The sequence below is a fragment of the Lepidochelys olivacea genome (assembly GCF_965140295.1).
Source record: "Lepidochelys olivacea isolate rLepOli2 genome assembly, chromosome: 21".
Classification (NCBI taxonomy): domain Eukaryota; kingdom Metazoa; phylum Chordata; order Testudines; family Cheloniidae; genus Lepidochelys; species Lepidochelys olivacea.
In genome coordinates this window covers 2,319,801-2,343,272 of record NC_140431.1, presented here as the reverse complement: position 1 = coordinate 2,343,272, position 23,472 = coordinate 2,319,801, and the positions used below count along the sequence as shown (strand labels likewise).

Below are 23,472 nucleotides of genomic sequence, written 5' to 3'. Positions count from 1 at the left end.
GAAGGAAAAGAAAACTAGCTAGTCCCTCCCTCTAGATTTAGGAGGCGCTCTGCATTTAAGTTCTTTCATATCTCTGAGTCATGGAGTATCTGAAGGCGAGGCTGGAAGTTGAGAACCCACAGGGAGGGGAAAGGGTTGCTAGAGGATCTGACATTGATGCTCCTAGTCATTTGACTGTTGGTTTCTCCCCATCCAAAGCAGGGCGAGGATGTAATCCTAGAAAGGCCAGAGAGTCAGATTGCACAGCGCTGTTGCATGGCACATTGGGATAAAGCTATGATGCAGCAACCCAGGAAGCCCAGGGCCCAACTGGCATTTCCACCACAGTCCATTCATAGCAGGCACAGAGAGGCTAGGTAACTTTAGACACACCCCTTTCTTGTACCAGCGTGATGTAATGGGACCACCGTAGCACACTGGTTGCTCAGGGCCCAAAGGCATAACAGGCAGGGAAGAGGAGAAAGGGTGGCTAACAAAGGAAAGAGTTACTTCACAAGCACATAGGTCCAAGGGGATCCCAAAGATCTGCTTTCACTGAGGATCCCTGGCTCCTTCCCTCACAACTTAACCTCACGGAAAGTCAAGGCACCCTATGCCAGGGGCTTACCTTGCCACACATCCCATCTGACAGTCTCGAGCCCCTTCCCTCCCAGACTCACCCCTGCAGCTTGTGGCCTTCACCTCCTGTCTTAAAAGAGCAGCCAGTTCCCATCTCACTTGCACAGGGTTCTGAGCACCCCAGAACCCTGCAACTTGGCCTGCTGGACTCCACCACCACCGCTGGACTCATCTTCCTAGCCCTGCTTCAACCACTGTCCTGCCAGACCTGATGTGAACTCAGCAAGCTTCTGCCCATCAGTAGGAAGCCAGATGCCCGGTGCCCTTAGTTGGGTGACTTGATGGGAGCCATCGCTCACACCCATCCAGGGGACAGTTGTGTCTCTAACCATGCTGTGCTAGGGTTCATTGCAGCCAGCTCTGGAATGCAGCCAGGACAGGATTCTTCCTATGTATCCAGGAAGAAATCCCCAGCAGTGCAGCACCCACCCTGGAAAAGAGGATGGCTTTGTGCTTGAGGCATTGCACCAGGATTCAGGGCAGCTGGGTTCATTCTTGCTCTACCATCAACTCCCTGGGGGAACCTAGGGCAAGTCCCATGTCATTGGCACCAGATTTCGTGTGCTCAGCTTCCAAAGGGACACTTATGGCCAGACATGCAAAAGAGCCCAGCTCCCAACACGCCATGCCCCTTCTGTTCCAGCAGGGGCATCCAGAGCAGTGTGGTAGGGATTACACCTCCTGGAGCAATGCCCAGCTGAAGAGGGATTCGGACAAGGTGAAGGCATATTAACGCCTTTCTGGAGTCTGGGGGACATGCCCTGTGTCCATTGCTACTGCACAAGCTATCAGTCCCTCCCACACCTTCCTAATCCCAGACCCCTGCTATACCCAGAGGCTAAAGTACCCCCAAAAAGCAGAGCCCCAGAGCCTTCCCAGACAATATCCTCTTCCCCAGCCCTACAGTACAGCCAACCCCCGCTTCCCTTGCCCCCGCTATCCATCAGCTAGGTGCCCTTGTAAAGCCGGCAGCTTAGAGTTCCTATTGTGCCAGCACTCAAGAATCGCTTAGGAACCTCTTCTTCTGCCCTTGTTTCTCTGTGGCTCGGCTGCCATGTGTGACAGACTGGGTTACTTCCTTGGAAGCATGACTATTCTCTAAGTTAATCAGGCAGTAACAGGAGCCTATCACTGTTCTGGGACAGAAGGGGGTGGGGGAAGGAGACACTTCTGAAGAACAGGCATGTATGTAAACAGTAATGGGATATACAAATATTTGGAGAGTAGGGCTGGCCAGGAGTCAGCTGCTCACATGGGAACTTGCTGTCTCCCTACATGACAGGGAAGCCAAGACAGAGAGCAATTAGATCTCAGGACAACCACAGCTTTGGGTCCCAGAGGAGTGGGCCATAGGCCTGGCACTGAAGTGACCCTCCACCCCAAGATGTAGGGACAAGGAGGGGCAACAGGTGCACTGTACCATAAATCAGAAGGTAATTGCCATGTGTCAGCAGCAGGACTGCATCCTTCTCTGAAGCCTACAGCATTGGCTGCTGAACTAGACAGACCATTCTCTCTCAGCACTCTGTGCAGCCATTGCTCTGCTCTAGAGAGCGAGCTAGGGAGGAAGGGTACTGACCCCACAGACCAGTCATCTGACCTAGTGCTTCTGGTCCTCACTCCCTGGCCACAGGTAGCACAGCCAATTCAGCGCTTACACAGATCAGGACTCTGGTTCCCAAATATCCAGAGATTACTTTAAAAAACAGGATTAAAAATAGTGAATGCTGAGGTCTGTTTTCCACCTGCCTATGAGCCTATGGGGGCCAGGTTTTCAGGCTACCAGTCGCACTAGAAACTTCCCGTTAAAAAGACAAATCAGATTCTCACATAGCACTATGACTCCAGGAGTTGGGGCTTTAAGAAAAAGCACCAAATCCCATGAGACTTGTGACAAAGTTACAAGAGTTAGGAACACCATGAGCTCAAACAGTGGGAAACAATTTGCATCCTGCATGCCACAGTGACCACGTTGAACAGATCTGATACTGTAGCTCCTACATCCATGGAAATGACAATAACTAAGGTTAGAGTGTCCACAATGCCCCCCCCACATTAGCAGTCAAAGTCCAGGGGACCCCAAAAGACTCATTTATTTTAGGGTAAGAGTTCCCAGCCTGTTGGAGATACTTTACATCAGAAAGATGCAGGCATCTCCTGGGAGCAGAGGGAAGTGCTCGCTAGGCAGAAGGGCAGGTTGTGACTCAGCAACTCTGAGGAGAAGGAAGAGCAAGGAGGAAGAGGGGTGTGGCACGGTGGAGCCACAAAACTGTCCAACAGAACAGCAAGACCCAGCTCAGAAAGTTTAAACAAACAATACCAAGACTTATTTTAAATAAAGGCCAATAACAGCAAAGAATACCTTTAATAACATCACTCCAGCAGAGCCAGGCTCCTCTAGGTAACTCTTCCTCCAGCAGCCCTGAGAAACTGGCCTGCAGTTGCCAGTTTTATAGAGGGCTTCCTTACCCAGAACCCTTTGCAGGGAAGGGAAGTCCTGCCCCATTTCTCTGGGTGATTGACTTCCCATTCAGCCAATCAGCTCTCTTTTCCTCATTCCTAGTTCTGCAAAACTTTCACCCCTTCACAAGGGGTTCTGACACCCAATGCTATCTGGAGGGAGTGTTTTTAATTCCTGTGTGATCAATTGTGGATGAGGCTGGAATCAGAATGATCAAGCAAGAAGATAGATGGTCCTGTCCTGTCCCACCCTGCCTGCCCACCTGCCCTCCCCCTCGATGCAATGGGTCACATTCAGCCACAGGGCCTGGAGGCCAAGATCAGCTGGGAAGGTGCTTTCCTTCACCCCAGATCACTCACCTGGTGAGTGTCTGAGCACCCCCGGGTAGGAGGCAGAGGTGCTGGCACCCTCACTGTACATCCAGGACTGTCTAGGAGGCAAGGCAGCCTAGGGAGAAGGGCGAGCGGAGGAAGGAGCTAGCTAGATCCTGAAAGATCCCAGTGCGGGTTACTGGAGGGAAGCTGGCAGGGTGGGAGGAGGCAGAGGGGGAGCACTGTTGGCCGCAGCCTGCAGGAGAGATGGGTCCGGGGAACTGTCCCAGTCCCTGACTGAGGCACGCTTGCTGCTGGGTCAGAGCCTTCCTGTCCCTGCAGAGCGAAGGGCAGAGGCTGGGGTTAAACCTCTTGGAGTTATGGGCCCCCCACAATCAGATGCAACCAATGGCTTTAAGCCCCCCCTGCTCCCCGAATATGATAGAGACCAGGGACTGCTGGCCTTCATCCCTGTCCACCCAGATGTTCAGAATGCAGAGCCTGTGACACCTGGAACTGCCTATGCTGAGTTACGGGGCGGCCTCCCCAGCCGCTCTGTTCTTTGAGGCTGCCTTTGAAAGGGTCCCTCCTCAGTGCACCGCTGCATGGTTTTGATTTGCAGCTGCTTTTGCAACATATAAAACCAGCTGTGAACTCAAACCAGAACCGTAGAATACCAGGCGGCATCCTGTGCTGCTTTGGGGCATCCTGCAGCCCAGCCATTTGCAGCTCGGGCAGGCTGGGGTTGTAAGCGCTTCCCAGCGCAGGACGGGGAGATGAGAAGGCGACAGCTGTCCCTGCCCAGGATGGAAGGGCTCCTCTGCTCAGTCTGGCCACAGCAGGGGAGGGAGAGGGAACGGAGGGACAGAGGGCGGTGTGAGGAGCTGGGAACTCAGCTAGAGGTTTGCAGCCAATGCCCTGCAGAACGCCAAGCTCGCCAGCAAGAGCAGGCACACTGGGCATGCCTGAGAAATGACCCTGAGAGGCAGGACAATCGGTGTCTTTTCTAGCTAATCCTCAATCTTCCCTCACATGGTGCGATTGTACACGCCCCCCTTTCCATCGGCTCTGCTCTCTGGCCTCTCCCCTTCCCAGCAGGGCCCAGCCCTTGTGCTTTCAGTCTGCGGCCTCCAGGGCAGTTCCGCTCTCAGCACCCTAACGCCCTTGGGTCTCTCCTCTGTCACGCTGTCCGTGGCATCCCTCTCAGGGGTTGGACTGTGCGCCCAGGTTACACTTCAAGCTCATACTCCCCAAGCCCGGCTTTGTGAGGTGAGGGATCTGCCGTGGGGAGAGCTCTGTGCAGGGATCTGCTGGAATCTGCCCCTGCTTTGTTCTTCCAGGGAACTCCTATCTGCCAACAGGCCGCCCCCTTTATCTCCCTGTTCCTTCCAGGGACCTTAGACTCTGACCTCACCAGAGGGCAGCTCTAGTTCGAGCATATCCCAAACAGGACCCCAAGCTCTGTGCTCATCAGAGCCGCCCCCACCCACTGTCATCCCAGGGAGCTCCCTGGGTCCCTCTCTCAGAGCCGAGTTACACTGCTCCTCTTGTGCTCAGGGTCTCGGGGAACTGTCCAGCAAAGGAGCTCTGAACAGGCTGGTGCAAGTGCTGAATATTGACCAGCAAGGCTGCTGGATAGCCCCTGGGGACATCTCCCGTCTCCTCCAGCTCCCCCAGCAGAGGACGCACTAAGATCCATTACGCTTAGCAGTGCTCCCCACCGCCCACTCAAAGCCCGCCGTGCCGCACTGCTGCATTGCTTCCTGGACTCATTCACACCCACCCCCCATTAACAGCCTCTCCTTTGGGCCCAAGTCCCCTTGTTGCTTTTTAATGAGGTTACAAAATGACCGGGGGGCAAAATGAGCCGCTGGAGTTCTTCGAACAGCCAGGCAGCAGGACAGGGTCTTTGGGCCAGCAGCGCACTGCGGCCCGTGGATCCATGAACCCAGCCCGTTAGCCAGCGGGCAGAGTCCCTCGGAGGGGTAACACATGGGGGTGATTTGTTTCTCACTAGCCGCTACAGGGCCCAGTAAGATAGTGGGGGGCCTTTGTGCCAGGCGCTAAAAGACAGGCCTTGCCCCACAAGGCTTTCAGGAAGCATGACACAAGACAACAGGTGATCCCACAAATAAAAGAGGTGGGGGGGGCAGGTAAACTGTCCTAATTACCAAGCTGCCAAGACCCCAGCCAGGCAGGGGGTGGGCTGGCATGTGATGGGCAGGCATCCCGGCAGAGCGAGAGGTGAGGGGGCTTTGGGGTTGACAGCCCTCCAGGATTGTCCTGGAGACTCCAGGAATTAAAGATGAATAGTTCGTTAAAGATTATGTCTTGTGATGAAACCTCCAGGAATACGTCCACCCTAAATTGGTAACCCCAGGGGGCTAGCCTAGGAGCTTAGCAGCCGTTTGTTGGGACCATGGGCGGAAGCATTTTGTCACTTGAGGGAGAAGTGGAGGTTGAGCGATAAAGACTGGCACAGCCAGGCTGACAGTTCCCCCCGGCTAGTGCAGTTGTCACCCCCTCATTGGCAACCACCTGGCTCTGCATGACCCCGCGCCCTGGCTCATGCCGTGCACTGCTCTTGCCGGGCAGCGTGATGGGGGACGAAATGCAAGCACTGCCAGCCAGCCCCCGGGGTGAGGTGCCCCACTCACGCTGTTCAGGCTTGCAAGCTAGCCGGGACCCTAGCAGTCCAAAGCAGCTAGCTCCAGGTCAGCCCGGGCATGGCCATGGGGCAGAAAAGGCAGGCGTGGGCAGCGCCAGCCAGCTGCCTGGTAAGGTAGGCTGCCTCATGCGGTAGGAAGATGGAGTCCAAGCAGTGCCCCCCTGGCAGTGGGCATAGCAGACGGGCGGAGCTGGGAGGAACTGGTGGCCTTCAGCCCTGTGAGTCTGTTTAGCCAGGTTCAGTTCAGGCCCTGCCTTTTCCCCGGCCTGTGGCCTTGGCCGCTTTGACGCCCGTGGGTTCAGCGCCCGGAGAAGCGTGGGGGGACAGAATGAGGCTACGGGGCCCTGTTGGAGGGGTCTCAGGGTGGGCCAAGCACACCTTGGGGTATGTTTCCTGCTCTCCTGGGGCTGCCTCTGCCCGAGCCCGGTGCACACCCTCACACCCGTCCCTCGCTCCCCCCGGCAGGCAGCAGAGAGGCGGCCTTCGTCTACGCCATCTCCTCAGCCGGGGTCGTCTACGCCATCACCCGGGCCTGCAGCCAAGGGGAGCTGAAAGCCTGCAGCTGCGACCCCCTCAAGCGCGGCCGCTCCAAGGACGAGCGAGGGGACTTCGACTGGGGCGGCTGCAGCGACAACATCCACTACGGGATCAAGTTCGCCAAGGCCTTTGTGGACGCCAAGGAGAAGAAGGTGAAGGACGCCCGGGCGCTGATGAACCTGCACAACAACCGCTGCGGGAGGACGGTGAGTACCAGGGTCCAGGCCCGGGCCAGCGCCAGAGCCCGGTGAGTGCAGCTGGCCCAGGCCACAACCTTGGGGCAGGTTGCAGTCTGGATTCCTACCCTGAAGGGCCCCCCCATTCCCGGCCTGGCGCCCAGCAGCCAGGGCTGTCGCCAAGCTGTGGGCACAGCTGGTCACACCCCCATGTGGGCTGAGCACCTAGGGACAGCATGGATCATGGGAACAGAGCAGCAGCTGCCCCAGGCCACTTGCTGCAGCCCTAGTCGTCCAAGGGTGCCTGGCAGGAAAGCAGCTTCCCTGCCTAGCTGGGGCATCTCCTCCCCAGCTGGGTGCTCTGGGGTATGATAGCTGCTGGCTGATTCCCAGCCAGAGGCACTAACTCTCCAGCCAGGGGAGGGGGGGACCCCGATCCAGCCCACACCTTCCCCCACCAGCCCCACTGGCAGGAATGCCCTTGCCTGCCTGGACTCCCCGCCTTGGCTGTTTGTAGCACAGCAGTGCTCATTTGTGGGGGGAAGGTAAGGGGGCTGGGAACGGCACAATAGGGCCCCCGTGTTTGGGGTGATTCCCCATTTAACTGGGACTCTCTCAGAGGCAACCAGACTGGCCGTGGCCCCCACCCCCATGGCTGAGCTGCTTGCTTCCAAGCTCTTCTCTGCAGCAAAGAGCCCAGGCTTCTGCACAAGCAGCTGGGAACATGGAGGAGCAGCTAGCGCCAGGTCACCTAGCGCTGGGTCACCTGCCAGCTCCCTGCAGACTCTGGGGAGCAGATGGATCCTGTGGGCCACCAGGGCCTGCAGCCCTCCCTGCAGCCCCACTGGCCTCAAGGAAGGCTGATCCCCATGTGACATTCCCCAGGGTATAATCTGGACTGCTGAATAGCTGTGTCTCCTCAGTTCTCCACGCTGGGGTGCCTGTCACACTGCTTTACTGGTGAGCAGCCCCTCCTGGCCAGTTTACACACAGCCTCCAGCATGTCACTTGCTTCCAGCTGCACAGTACGAGTGAATTACATAGCGGAAGACCACCGACAGATTCCTGGCCCCAGCCTTGTCCCCCAGAAACGTGCATCTTGTACTGCTCAGCACACTGCTGAATAGTGCAAGCTCATAGAAAGTCCATCATTTCATCAATGGAACATGATATGCACCAACCTTGTGATCCCAAGTGGAGTTTCCCACACACTTTAATCCAAACACACTGGTTAAGATTAAGATAAATTTATTAACTACAGAAAGATAGATTGTAAGTGATTACAAGTGATGATTCATCAAAGTCAGGATTGGTTACAAAAGAAATAAGAGTAAAACACCAGCTAATACCTAACTTAACAAGCTAAGTGAACTGAAAGGCAAAAGGTTTTGTCTTGCCATACATTTACAGCAGTCTGTACCAGCTGAAAAGCCAGCCAGGACCACCGCTCTCCCAGTTCAATGATGCTTTCTTTGTCTTTCCAGCATTGCAGCTGCCATGAGTAGAGATGAGGGAGAGAGAGGTGATTTGAGGCCACTGTCACTCATTCTTACACCACTCTCCCCTCTGAGGATTACCCCCAGCTGGGGGCTGGTGCCAAGTAGTGTCTTGAGGACGTGAGTGTTGAACTGTCCCTGTGATGAAATGTAGATTTCTCGTTCACACCTTCCCTTGCTGGAGAATGGTCGCTGAACTAAGTGATAACCCAGGTGACTGTGTTGATACCTGTCTGGGTGTGCCAGTGTCCCTGAAGAACTGGTTTAAGTCGGCCTGTCTGACTCTGGAACATGTTACAGCAACGTTATACAGTAGAAACTGGTAACTTTACATACACAGCTGATACACACATTTTACCAGGACGATAATGTTCAGCAGATTACAACGTTTCAAATGATACCTAACAAGCCATACTTTGTACAAAATTTATCATAGTCTTGTAAAAATGGTGAACATAATACTATTGACCGTCACACCCCATTAGCACTGAAGTCGGGCCTGGGTCTGTGAAAGGGCATCCCCTTCTGGACAGAGCCTAACCTCTGACCTGTCCCCAGCCCATGAACTCAGTTTCATAAATGCTGAAAGCTTCCTTCTCTCAATCAGTCTTATCACTCCTCCCACCCCGATTCCAGGATAAATGGCCACAGGGCAAGATAACGAGCAGTACCACAGACCTGCTTTCAACTGAAGCTTTGTCTACAATGACAAGTGAACGACAAAACTTTTGTCATTCAGAGGCGTTGAAAAAAACCACACACCCGAAAGACAAAAGTTTTACCGATGCTTTTTGAACAGTGCTTTGTCGGCTCTCCTGCCAACAACACTAACACTGCTCGTTGGGGGTGGAAATTGTTTGTCGGCACAAACAGCGGCTACATTGCGCACCTTTTAGCAGCATGGCTGTAGCAACACAGCTGTGTCGCTAAAAACTGCATAGTGTAGACATTGCCTGAGATGTGTCCTGTGCGTAAATCATGCCTGTGGCCTTTTGGTGTCAGAGGTGTTGCAAGGGGAGAGAGGTTTGTGGCATGGCAGAGACCTTCTGCCTTCAATCCCTGCTGCTCGGTTCCCTGGGGTGATCAGGGGGCTTCACAAAAGCCAGTCTTTCATGATTTTCCAAAGCCGCCCTTTGGCTCTTCTGAGAAGGCTCACAGAACTCCCTGCCTCTTCCCATGAGCTACCACCATCCCACGTGGGCACGAAACAGTGAGCAACTCCAGGAGGCTGAACGTCCGTGGCTGGGATCTGACTGACGTGAGTGCAATGGGCTGTCTTGGCCCTACCTTTTCCTCATGGCCTCTTTTCTCTCATAGGCTGTAAAGCGATTCCTGAAGCTGGAGTGTAAATGCCACGGAGTCAGCGGCTCCTGCACCCTAAGGACTTGTTGGTTGGCAATGTCAGATTTTCGGAAAACTGGGGATTACCTTAGGAAGAAATACAACGGGGCCATCCAGGTGACAATGAATCAGGATGGCACCGGCTTCACCGTGGCCAACAAGAACTTCAGGAAACCCACCAAAACAGACCTGGTGTACTTTGAGAACTCTCCTGATTACTGTGTGATGGACAAGTCAGCAGGTAAGAACCTGCCCCAACAGTTGTCTGCATGGCCGGTGCGGCGGGGAATCTAGCAAAACATCTCACACCCCCTTGTCAGGCCTGCAGCCTCCCACTAACCCAGGGTAGGACTCCCACAACCCATATTAAAGAGCAACCCACCCCTTGAACTATTCGTTCTCAGCCCAATTGTCAAATTTAGGCAGCGCAGGGCTATCTCACCTTGTTACCACTTAGAGAGACAAGATGGGTGAGGTCTTTTCTTTTATTGGACCAACTTCTGTTCTGAGAGAGACAAACTTTCGAGCCACAGAGAGCTCTTCTTTAGCCCAGAACTGTCTCTCTCCCCAGCAGAAGTTGGTCCAATAAAAGATATCACCTCCCCCACCTTGTCTCTCTAATATCGTGGAACCAACATGTTACAGCCACACTGCAGTTACTGCTTGGCATTTGGCTTGCATGTGTAGAGAGCTGCCTAGCAAAAAGTGAGGTTTGAACTGGGGCCGGGGCTGCAAGAGCAAGGCAGAATGTAGGGTAACCTACAGCACACGCTGTGCATTCTCTGCTATTCCATCTCTTTGTGGAAGGTGTCCAGGTTTCAGAGCCATATTTATTCCCTTCTCTCTGCCCTCAGAGGCCCCACAAAACCAGTGAGTTGCAAAACAGCCCCTGAGGGTGTTTACTGTGGAATTTCTCATGAGAAGAAAAAAATTAAAATAAAAAACCAAACATTATCTTCCCAGCCAGAAGAGTCTGTGATTGTGAAAGTGCAACTGGCAGACAGCTGCCACTTGGCCAGGCTGAGAAGCAAGGGATTATGGGAGCTGCCGTAGGTAGCACGAAGGACATGAAGGGGGCTGGCTCTGTGCTGTATGCCTGGGAAATCAGAGGTGCCTCAGGCAACAGGGCAGGGGAGGGCTTCAGCAAAATACCAGCTCAGTCGGCTGTGAATCTTGTCCCTTCCAAGCCTACAAACGTCCAGGTGTTAGGAAATGGTGAATGGCAGTTGTCAGGCTGCTGCTGAGAAGGAATCAGAAGAGCCCCACACAGGCAGCCCCGCTCTGGGAACCCCCCAGCCATTTGTAAGCCTGCTTATCGCTGGGTGTCACTCAATACTGAGCGAGGGGGTGGTGGCTACTTCTCCTCTGGGGCTTCCAGCCTAATGTACTAATCAGCTCGGAGTCCCAACAGCCGGGGTGGGGAGCCAGCCCACTGGAGTTCGCCTTACTGGCCTCAGGAAACTCCTGTCAAACGTCCCTGTGCCTTTCCCCACGTTCTGCCACCCACCCACCACCAGGGCCCTTCACAGCACAGGACCCAGCTCTAACCAGCGCGGGTTTGATCTGGTTACCCTATATGCTCAAACAGTGCATTGAGGGCCCAGGAATATCAGGGAACCATCCCCCAGTATTACCAGGCAGCTGCTGCCCAACCGCTGCTGCCCACACCTGCCCTCCAAGGTATCAGCATGGTCCCTGGGCAGCAGCCCGCACTAGACGTGAGCAAGGGGCAGAAATGCTGCTGGGACAGAGATTTGCGTTGCACCGGTTTGTCTAGAATTTCACCTGCCCCAATTCTGGTGTATGTGATCGGAGACTCCCTAGGCCCTTCATGGACACACTGCTCCAGCACGCAGCCAGGCAGGGTGTGCACGAGCTGTTACTGCAGGCTTTTGAGTCACAGTAGCCACACCGCACGGGCTTGGGGTGACGTGCAGAGAAGCCCAAGTCGCTGCTACTCAGCTTCTGCGGCAAAACCACCGGTCTCCTGTGTGACGGTTCTGTCCACCAGGTCAAACAGCCCTGCCCGGCCATCGGCTTCCCTGGCAACTGGCACAGCTCCCCGGACCCAGCCGTGCAGTACCCAGGCAATCTGTGGGAGAGGAAAATAGCAATGAACAAACGGTTTCTACATTTAAATGAGCCACTCGCCCCACATTTATTCTGTGCCTCAGCAGCCCTGAGGTATTTCTACCTTCTAGTCCCTCCAGTCCCCTTAGAATCATAGAATCATAGAATATCAGGGTTGGAAGGGACCTCAGGAGATCATCTAGTCCAACCCCCTGCTCAAAGCAGGACCCATCCCCAATTAAATCATCCCAGCCAGGGCTTTGTCAAGCCTGACCTTAAAAACTTCTAAGGAAGGAGATTCTACCACCTCCCTAGGTAACGCATTCCAGTGTTTCACCACCCTCCTAGTGAAAAAGTTTTTCCTAATATCCAACCTAAACCTCCCCCACTGCAACTTGAGACCATTACTCCTTGTCCTGTCCTCTTCTACCACTGAGAATAGTCTAGAACCATCCTCTCTGGAACCACCTCTCAGGTAGTTGAAAGCAGGTATCAAATCCCCCCTCATTCTTCTCTTCTGCAGACTAAACAATCCCAGTTCCCTCAGCCTCTCCTCATAAGTCATGTGTTCCAGACCCCTAATCATTTTTGTTGCCCTTCGCTGGACTCTCTCCAATTTATCCACATCCTTCTTGTAGTGTGGGGCCCAAAACTGGACACAGTACTCCAGAAGAGGCCTCACCAATGTCGAATAGAGGGGGACAATCACGTCCCTCGGTCTGCTTGCTATGCCCCTACTTATACATCCCAAAATGCCATTGGCCTTCTTGGCAACAAGGGCACACTGCTGACTCATATCCAGCTTCTCGTCCACTGTCACCTCTAGGTCCTTTTCTGCAGAACTGCTGCCTAGCCATTCGGTCCCTAGTCTGTAGCTGTGCATTGGGTTCTTCCATCCTAAGAGCAGGACCCTGCACTTATCCTTACTGAACCTCATCAGGTTTCTTTTGGCCCAATCCTCCAATTTGTCTAGGTCCCTCTGTATCCTATCCCTGCCCTCCAGCGTATCTACCACTCCTCCCAGTTTAGTATCATCCGCAAATTTGCTGAGAGTGCAATCCACACCATCCTCCAGATCATTTATGAAGATATTGAACAAAACCGGCCCCAGGACCAACCCCTGGGGCACTCCACTTGACACCGGCTGCCAACTAGACATGGAGCCATTGATCACTACCGGTTGAGCCCGACAATCTGGCCAACTTTCTACCCACCTTATAGTGCATTCATCCAGCCCATACTTCTTTAACTTGCTGACAAGAATACTGTGGGAGACCGTGTCAAAAGCTTTGCTAAAGTCAAGAAACAATACATCCACTGCTTTCCCTTCATCCACAGAACCAGTAATCTCATCATAGAAGGCGATTAGATTAGTCAGGCATGACCTTCCCTTGGTGAATCCATGCTGGCTGTTCCTGATCACTTTCCTCTCATGCAAGTGCTTCAGGATTGATTCTTTGAGGACCTGCTCCATGATTTTTCCAGGGACTGAGGTGAGGCTGACTGGCCTGTAGTTCCCAGGATCCTCCTTCTTCCCTTTTTTAAAGATTGGCACTACATTAGCCTTTTTCCAGTCATCCGGGACTTCCCCCGTTCGCCACAAGTTCGCCTTGACCTCAGCCACCCCATCACACACACATGCAGACCCACGGCTGGCCTCTGCCCCACGTGGAGGGAGCCCAGCCATAGCTGCCGCCGTGTTGCAATCAAGCCAGCAGGGGGCGCGTACACCGGCGGAAAATTGGATGAACTGACAGGGCAGAAGTCGCTCACGACCAGTTTGTTGCTGCCTTTGGCACCTGGCAACCCCATGGAGCAGCACGAAGGTTTCAGTAAATACCAGGAACCCTCCTCCGGATGCAAAGCCGTGCTCCAATCAACCAAAACACACAATAAACCAACCACAAACTTTGCCACCCTGGTATAACCTTCACAGCCAGCCGGGGCCACTTCAGACATGCCTGTACTTTTAAACTCACAAAGAGGAGCAAAAGAGTCATCAAGCCAGGCCCAGGGCATATTCAGACCCGACTCTCTCACTCAGACACACACACACACACTTCTGACAAGCTAATATTAAAAATTTAATTGTCAGTAGGGAAAAAAAACTTAAATTTTGTTGAATAATTTTTTTCACCATTTGGGGATTTTTTGGTCTGAATTTTTAATTTGTGAAAAAATTCTAAAAAGCAGCAAAAGAATTCAAAAACGTTTCACAATGACTCGTTTTCCAACTAGCTCTAAAAAGCCCTAACAACATAGCAAATTAAAACCAAATAGCCCGTGGTTTATTAATCATGCAACTGGAATTCCATTGCGATTGCAGCCATGCACGGCAGGGCTCTGCGGCTGGACTCGGCGGGTGCGTCTACACTGCAGCTGGAGCGAGACTCCTGGACCCGGATGACAGACACATACAAGCACTGGAGCTAGCTTGCTAAAAATAGCAGTGTGGATGTTGTGGCCCAGGCTGGAGCTCAGGCTCTCCAACCCGCCCGCATCCCTAGGCGTCAGAGTCCCAGCCACGGCTGTCTACACAGCTGTCTCTACAGTGCTAGCCCAAGTTTGTGGAGTCGGGGCAGGAGGCTCACTGCCAAGGGCTCCAAAATGCTGTGCAGACAACCTGCCAAGCTGGGCTGCAAGGCTCACCCCCAGCTACAGTGTAGACATGCCCTGACGTCCTGGCTGTGCCGTGCACCGTGAAGTCAGTCAGAAAAGAGACTCAAATGACTTGACGTTTCAGTCTTGCTTGTTTTGGGGGAGTTGTTTAAAACGTGTCCCAAATACTAAACCCACACACGGCACTAGTGTAATGCCAACAGTCCCCAGGAGATAGGATTGAACCTGGGACCTCTGGAGCTTAGTGCATGAATCTCTACTGCATGAGCTAAAGGCCAACTGGATGTTAGCTAAGGCTGTAGAGCAGACTCCTTTTATCTCTCTCACTAAGTGGGCTTGGTGCCAGTAGATGGGTCAAAACACCACATGCAGGAGGTGTGTGGGTTACACTATCCCCTTCCATCAGAGACTCGCAAAGCACTTTCCGCTGCACAAACATCAACCTGCATAGCAGGAAGTGACAAGAGCTGCTCAGGAAAGAATTCCCTCTCCTCCCCCAAGGGGAGAGGGTTTTGATACAAAAATGAAACCCCCAAATCTAGCACAGTTTCAGTTTAATACCCAAAAGTTTGTTTGTTTTCAATGAAAACATGAACATTTGTCAAAAATAAAAGTTTTGAATGAAAAACTAACCATTCTTTTTGACAAAATTTCAACCCCCCCTCTAGTAACTATTACCCTGTGTTACCACAGTGGGAATCAAAGTAGAGAGGAGTGAAGTAACTTGCCCAAGGTTTTGCAGTGAATCAGAGGACAGAGCTGGAAACCCTGAAGTCCTGTCTCAGTTCTTTGCTCTTCCCACTAGACCTTGCTGCATCCGCCAATAGACTCATAGACTTTAAGGTCAGAAGGGACCATCATGATCATCTAGTCTGAGCTCCTGCACCTTGCAGGCCACCACACCTCGCCCGCTCCTGAAAGAGCTCCCTAGCTTCTGGCTGAGTCACTGACGTCCTCAAATCATGGTTTAAAGATTTCACGTTACAGAGAATTCACCATTTACCCTAGTTTAAACCTGCAAGTTTAAACTAGTCCTATCTAAACTCTGTCTCCATTTCAGAGGCTGGGAGTCAGCCGGTCTGGCTGACCGTTACACTGGTGTTAATCCAGAGTAACCCCATTCATTTGCACCAGGGCAAAGCTAAGCAAAATCTTCCAAAGCAATCTTCAGTCACTCAAAGTCTCCCTTACCTACCTAGACCATTGCAGAGAGCAATGAACAAACCTTTCAATGGGGTTTTCAGAGCAGCACCAGGCCCCGATCCTTGTTTTTTTCTTTGCGTGACCAGAGAAGCCAGTTCACTGGCAGCTGCAACAGCTTTGCAAAGGCCGTTAGCCCTGGAGAGGACCTCACAACTGGAGTGAGACATTTCCACTTCTAAATCGGGGTTGGCCAGGGCCACTTAACTGGACACTCAAGCCAGCTGTCTGCTGATGGCTTGGTACAGGTCCCAGGTCCAGTAGCTTCCTGCTGTGTATAAACCTTTGCTCCTAGTAACTCAGCCTCTCCAGCCATCATACAGGATAATTAAACCAGAAGTGAAGGGAATTTGACACGCGCTAGTGGGGAGAGCTCAAGGGAGGGCTGCTGTGTGTTCCATCCAGCTCCAACTAACTCACCCCAGGGGAGACAGGACCAGGCACAGCGAGAGAGCAAACCCAGGGAATGCAGAGCCAAACAGCAAAGACGAGAGGGGGGTGAGGGGGATAGCCGTGGCCTGTACCTGGCTCAGAGAACAGATTAGTGCATGGACAGAGGGTGGGCTGGGGTGGGCAGGGAAGATTAGCAAATCTGAGGGGATGTTTAATAGGAGAGTTTCAGCCATTTTAGGAGGTTGCTTCCAAATCTCCACCTCTCACACACTAGGAGCTGCCACGAGGGTCTGGCTTCCCAGCCCTTCTGGCTGATGAGCTGGTGCAGCTGGAAGGCTCTGGGCTAGGAAAGGCAGCTGGGAAATCACCCCGGGTATGCAGCGCTTTCCAAACAAGCAGCGGCGAGCCTGAGCCCAGGGCTAGCCCTGGTTGTGCACACAGGTAGACGTGCGAGGAAGATCCCCAGGGCAGCAGGAGGGGCTAAGGTAGCAGAGGCTCTCCGTGTTGTTTAAAGCATGCATGACTGGGTATTTCCCTGCTGCTGTTAAGGGGGCTTAGCTGATCCCATTTAGGTCCATGCATGCAGAGGCCCTCATGTGTGGGAACCAATTCCCCATTTCCCTGCGCCTGGTGCAGTAATTTACACCAGTGGAGAGTGAGTGTGGAATGGCACCATGCCAACGTGGCAGTGGTTCCCACCCATGTTGCACTGGTCTAATCATCAGCCTGAGGTGCAGGATCACGGGGAATTGGGTCCCAATGATTCCTGAGCACTAGCCAGTAGATGCCACGCTTGTGCTTTTGTTTATGGGCTTAACACAGGATCCGGGACTTCAAGGCAGGCCACTTCGTATGACCAGGCTCTACCATGGGGGCCAGTTCTCAGAGCAGCTTGGGGCAAAGTGTCTCTATTTCTGAACCCATCTGCCCTGTGAGTTATGAGCCACAGGATACAAATGAAACATGGTTCAAGGATGTGGTTGGTTGAAAATTCATCCAGAAAATTGTGCTCTGCATTGCATAGAAAGATGCCAGGGCTGTTGTGTAAGGAGTCACGTCCTCTCTGGGCGAGGGAGCTGAATGCTAAGGCAGAAAGACAATTCGTCCATAGATCTGTAAACTTACTGCTGTTAACCCACAAGGCACAGTGCAATCCCTGCACCCAAGAACCTACCATGTAAAGCCAGTAAATTAGGAGCTCATACACTGCTAAAACAGCATGTGTTTAAACTCAGTCTCTCCAACTTATATTGCAGTAGGGCCTAGTGGCCCCCCAATCCTGACCTGGTCCCATCATGCGAGGGGCTGTTCAGACAGAGAACAAAACAGGCAGGCCCTGGCCCACAGACCTTACAGTCTGGATGGACAGTAGTTGGTTGCAGAGAGCCCCTGATAGCAATGGGTGGGACATCCTCCCAAGAACTATGCAAGGGGCCACCATGGAGCGTTTTCATTCATGGCGAGATTGAGCAGGGACAGTGTAATGAACCCTTGCTTCCTTCCCACAGGCTCCCTGGGGACGGCGGGTCGCGTGTGCCATAAGCTGTCACGTGGGACTGACGGCTGTGAGGTTATGTGCTGTGGCCGGGGCTATGACACCACCCGCGTCACGCGTATCACCAAGTGCGAGTGCAAATTCCACTGGTGCTGCGCCGTGCGCTGCAAGGAGTGCGAGGACACCGTTGATGTGCACACGTGCAAAGCACCGAAGCGGGCCGAGTGGTTAGACCAGACGTGAGGAGACGGGAAGCAGAGAGGGAAAAACAAAGTCAGGCACGACCTGTGCTCCATGGGCCATGGCATTCCGGGAGCTGCAGTTCAGCTGCATGGCTTTTATTTAATTAATTGTGCAAAGCACTAATGACAGGACTACATTTCCCAGGAGATACCGTGGACCCTTCCAACTTGCTCAGCAAAACTATCCCCTTCCCTAGAAGGAGTCTGCAATCATTGCGTAAACTGTGAAGCTTCCTCTGCCCATTGTCATCCTGCAAAAGGTCAGCGCAGCTGCTTACGAACTTGAGACCGATCATCGGAATGTGAGTGACTGGTCCCTGTGTGTCCCTAAAGAATTTTGTTGCTATAAATTAAATTTCACCAGAAAACCAAAAAAAAAAAACCCAAACCACCATCACCAACCTAGAGCGAACAATGAAATCCTTGCAGAAAGCTCTCTCTCTTTGCTTTGTTTTTAGCAAGGCCCAAGGAAGGATGTTGCAAAGCCTAAGGAAGCTCGATGGTCTCAAACAGACCCAGCATGTTAATGCACGGCTGCACTATAGACATAAGATGACAAGAGCAACTCTTTGTAAGTGGACTTTTCTTCCACTCCTCAATGAAGATGACAGGCAGAGTTGCAAATTGTCACCCAAAATCTGAATAACTGCTAAAGGAAAAAAATATCCATCGAGTGAGAAAGAAAGAGAGCAAAGAGTCTGTGAAGATACTGGTAGGTGTTAAAGTAAACTAATATAACAGTGGCTCTTTGTAAAACTCATTGTATGTTGTGTATACTGCTTTATTATTTTAAGATAAAATTCATTATAAACTTATATCAGAAACCAGCGCTCTTTGCTTTGTGCATTACTACACATGTGACTGGGAGCAAGAGCTTCTCTGCACAGTCTCCAGTACAGAAACCAACCTGCTTCCCCACTCTGCTTAAAGCCTGGTGCCGTCTTCCAGTGAGATTTCCACTGAAATGATCATTCTTGGTTTTCCGTGAAGATCGTCAGCATGCCAGACATGTCCCACCAGAACAGACCAATGGTTCATATACTCCAGCCTCCTGTCCCTACTGCTGGCTGCCTCATGGGCAGGCAGGTCTCTGTGTAAGCCGCCTGACTGCACAGTGTACTAGGTTAGCCTCCAGAGTTTCACTGAGTTGCTAAAACTTCCACATTATTGACCAGAATTGAAGTTGATAGAAAAAAATATTTGTTAGCACCCCACACACACTACCCCTGGCCCCCCACCACCGCAAGCCCTAAATTAGGTCTGGTCTACACACAGAAATTGCACCAACTACCATTTCTGAATGAGTATAGTTCAGTCAGCTCAGCTCAGTCAGCTCTCCATTTGGTTTAAGGGTGCTTTACATTGATTTGTTAGCCACTCTGAACTGGTTTAAGACTTTCCTAACCAGCAGGTCACACCAATTTAACTAAATTGGTTCAGAAACGGATTTAGCTAACCCAGTGTAATGTTTGCATATAGACTGACTGGGCCACTATTTGTGGTGGGCAGTATTGTGCCGTAGGAGTTAACTGTAATATAGAAAAGGAGTACTTGTGGCACCTTAGAGACTAACCAATTTATTTGAGCATGAGCTTTCGTGAGCTACAGCTCACTTCATGGTATGCATCCGATGAAGTGAGCTGTAGCTCACGAAAGCTCATGCTCAAATAAATTGGTTAGTCTCTAAGGTGCCACAAGTACTCCTTTTCTTTTTGCGAATACAGACTAACACGGCTGTTACTCTGAAAACTGTAATATAGTGTGTCTGATACACTACCTCCCGCCTGGTGGGTTTGCAGCAGTGTATTTACTGGGATACATGTATAGTTCATTTTTGTGTCATTCTATACAAGTCCTTTAAAGGAAATACATATGAAATGCCACGATACTGAATCAAATTGTAAAGGATGCCTCTAAACTCTCCTCCCCAAGTTTGCTTCCCTATTTGCCCAGGGCGAGTCATGCTTGTGTGATGGCTGAGTAAAGTGTCACGGGGTTTCCAGGATCAATCATTCTGCTGAAGGGCAGGCGAGTAAACGGCGTGCTGACCCTGTACATTTTCATGCAAGTTTGCAAAGGTATCATAACCCTAAAGCAACTGGAATGAAACCCAACTTCCGTGGAAACATGGCCCACTGGTTTCCATGGCAATGGACAATTCAATGGTTACATTTTTTTCAGCTGCAAAAAAAAAGGGGGGGGGGCGGGGGGGAGTCCTGTCTGTTTTCTGTACCTCTTTGTATTTCCACCACGCCTCAGAGAGCTGGGAAAACTCTCTGACGATTAGCCTCCTCGAGCACTCAGCCGTTAGAGATGCAGCCAGCAGAACGGGGGCAGGGAGGGATTAAAGCAAAGGGATTTTTTTATTATTATTTTTAAACCATGCCTGTGCCGTTTCACTGTTCGGAATGAAGCTCCTGCCCTGGACTGTGGTTTTACCCAGCTCTGCCTCAGGAGTGACTAGGCTGAAGTAGTGGGGGAACCAGCTTACCTAGACGCATCCCAGGAATCTAAAGCGTTTGCTGGTGAGCCAAGCTGTGAATCCCCGCCTCCGCGTGGCAAGTTGGTGTGGTCTGCCCAGGTGTGGAAGGAGCTCCCCGTCTGGCCCCTGCTGAATCCTTTTCATATAGACAAGGTAATGAGCTGAAACTTTAACTAGAGTCTTGTGTGAAATGCAGTGGCAAAGAACTCACCCCTCGGCCAGCCTAGAGCAGGGCCCGTGCAGCACTGGATGGGTGTGTGTGTGTGTGAACACGGACTAGAGGGGGCATTTCATCAGCACTACGAGACGGTACATCTGTTACGGCCCAGTCTGTATCTGCAGCGCGTTACCAGCCCCTGCTGAACTCCTGGGATGGATGAAATTGCTTTCGCCATGTGTGCACTGGGTTTCCACGGCCCAAAAGGCTGGTGCCTCCAGGCACTGATGTGTCCTTTAGACAGGCAGGACAAAGTCTTCTCTCAACCTTGCTTTATCAAGTCCAGATTTTATACCTGCCTCTTCCAAAAGCCAGGCCGAAGCGCCTGAACTCCTTCGCTTTGCGATTGTCACTCACATGTTTCATCCCAGTTAACAACAAGCCATTTTCGCAGCTGTTCCCTACCTGACAGGCGCACAGCAGCAGCAGGCTCGGGGCACACGACAATGTACGCACCGTGCACTGGAGCAGAGGCGTTCCCTTCTGCGTGGCCATGGTGCAAAGCCATTGTCCCCGGATCTCCGTTGTACCTCACTCTGGGCCTTGCAGCCAGCGGAGAGGGAGCAGAGGCGGTTTCTCGTTTGAACGGTGCTCATATTAGGCAGTAGAGCGCCCACCAGCAGCTCCCAGCCTCTCTCAGCTGATGCAAGGCTTTGGTTCAAGGTCAGGTTTGTTCATCTCTGGTGCCTCCCCTTGGGCTTTCCAAACTCCTCTGGGTTTCCGACATTATGCAATTTTCACAGCAATTTGTTTCCTCGCCAAAGGGTGTTGGTGGAATTCCTGCAGATTAAGGGGAGGAGAAGGGCTTGTACTCCACCCAGGACATTTCAAACCTGCTGTAGCGGACGTGTTCACCAGTGCCAGATCTAATCTACCAGGAAGAGCACCCCTCATTTATCTTCATTACGGCCCCATCTGCCATCAATTTAAGACAAACTAATGTGGGTAATGCACCCTGAATGGGCCAGAAAGGACCCCAGTGCCCTCGGAGCGGAAGAAACTTTTCCGTCTCCCTGCAGACCTTTCGGGAGTGCTCCTCTGGCAGAAATACAGTGTTGCTGGTTTACAGGCCCACCTGATGAACAATAGGACATGTGCTGCACCTTCATCATGAATTGCCATTGAAGCCTTGGAATATTTTTTCTCCCTGAACGTGGGTGTTCAATATTTTAAAGCAATGGAGAAAAAAGTCTTGAGCACCATCCAACAATGCTGGCAGGCTGCCTCAGCCACTGGGGTTTATTGGCTTTCCCTTCCAAGCTGCAAACCACACCAACTCTACGAGGTTAACCTTGGGAAAGCATCATTTCACGGTGGGGCAGCAGCTGAAGGGGCAAGCCTCTCAAGCACTGGTAATTGTGGCCTTCCCCAACCCTGCATGACGGGGAATTATAATGACACAGGGCAGTGGATTAAGGATGTCTGTTAACAGTTATTAGAGAAGCGGCTAGAGGCCCTGTCAAGGTTCCTCCCCCACTCTGAACTCTAGGGTGCAGATGTGGGGACCTGCATGAAAAACCTCCTAAGCTTATCTTTACCAGCTTAGGTCAAAACTTCCCCAAGGTACAAAATATTACCCCTTGGACAGGCCGCTACCACCACCAAACTAATACTGGTTACTGGGGAAGAGCTGTTTGGACGCGTCCTTCCCCCCAAAATACTTCCCAAAACCTTGCACCCCACTTCCTGGACAAGGTTTGGTAAAAAGCCTCACCAATTTGCCTAGGTGACTACAGACCCAGACCCTTGGATCTTAAGAACAATGAACAATCCTCCCAACACTTGCACCCCCCCTTTCCTGGGAAATGTTGGATAAAAAGCCTCACCAATTTGCATAGGTGACCACAAACCCAAACCCTTGGATCTGAGAACAATGAAAAAGCATTCAGTGTTTTACAAGAAGACTTTTAATAAAAAATAGAAGTAAATAGAAATAAAGAAATCCCCCCTGTAAAATCAGGATGGTATATATCTTACAGGGTAATTAGATTCAAAAACATAGAGAACCCCTCTAGGCAAAACCTTAAGTTACAAAAAAGATACACAGACAGAAATAGTTATTCTATTCAGCACAATTCTTTTCTCAGCCATTTAAAGAAATCATAATCTAACACATACCTAGCTAGATTACTTACTAAAAGTTCTAAGACTCCATTCCTGTTCTGTCCCCGGCCAAGAGGACTACAGACAGACACACAAACCCTTTGTTTCTCTCCCTCCTCCCAGCTTTTGAAAGTATCTTGTCTCCTCATTGGTCATTTTGGTCAGGTGCCAGCGAGGTTACCTTTAGCTTCTTAACCCTTTACAGGTGAGAGGAGCTTTCCCCTGGCCAGGAGGGATTTCAAAGGGGTTTACCCTTCCCTTTATATTTATGACACGCCCCCCAAATCTCAGCTAGGGTGAAACACTGGCTGGGATTTCTTCCTGGAGCTCTAGGAAAACAGAGTTAATAAGACACATGCATCTCTAAATATACTACCAAGTACATAAAGACTAACAATATTTTCCACATCTCAAGGACGATTTTAACCAGTTGATTCTGGGAAACTTTCACGGGAGAGTGCATCAGCCACTTTGTTAGAAGCTCCTGAGATGTGTTGGATGTCGAAATCAAAATCTTGGAGAGCTAAACTCCACCGAAGAAGTTTTCTGTTAGTTTCTTTGACGGTGTGAAGCCACTTTAGTGCAGCATGGTCGGTTTGCAGGTGGAAACGCCGTCCCCAAACATATGGGCGTAGCTTTTCCAGAGCGTAGACAATGGCATAACATTCTTTTTCAGTGACTGACCAGTTGCTTTCCCTCTCAGACAGTTTTTTGCTGAGAAACACTACAGGGTGGAATTCTTGATCAGGTCCTTTCTGCATTAAAACTGCTCCCACACCACGCTCGGATGCATCTGTGGTTACTAGGAACGGTTTGTCAAAGTCTGGGGCCCTTAGTACAGGGTCAGACATGAGTGTCGCTTTAAGCTTGTTAAAGGCCTTCTGACACTTTCCGGTCCACTGAACAGCATTTGGCTGTTTCTTTTTGGTTAGGTCTGTCAGTGGGGCAGCGATTTGGCTGTAGTGCGGTACAAATCGTCTGTAATAACCGGCCAAGCCTAAGAAGGATTGAACCTGTTTCTTTGACTTTGGGACAGGCCACTT

The 23,472-nt window shown here is 51.6% G+C and overlaps 1 protein-coding gene across 1 annotated transcript in view; it reads left to right on the top strand.

Moving 5' to 3' along the window:
- The window catches only part of WNT2B (Wnt family member 2B), a 42,991-nt gene extending 24,588 nt beyond the window's left edge, over positions 1–18,403 (top strand). Inside the window, exons 4-6 of the mRNA XM_084610985.1 lie at positions 6,524–6,801; positions 9,585–9,849; positions 17,399–18,403. Coding sequence (XP_084467111.1) covers positions 6,524–6,801; positions 9,585–9,849; positions 17,399–17,628 — 773 coding nt within the window. The 3' untranslated portion in view covers positions 17,629–18,403. The remainder of the gene's footprint in view (positions 1–6,523; positions 6,802–9,584; positions 9,850–17,398) is intronic.
- Positions 18,404–23,472: the final 5,069 nt, after the last annotated feature.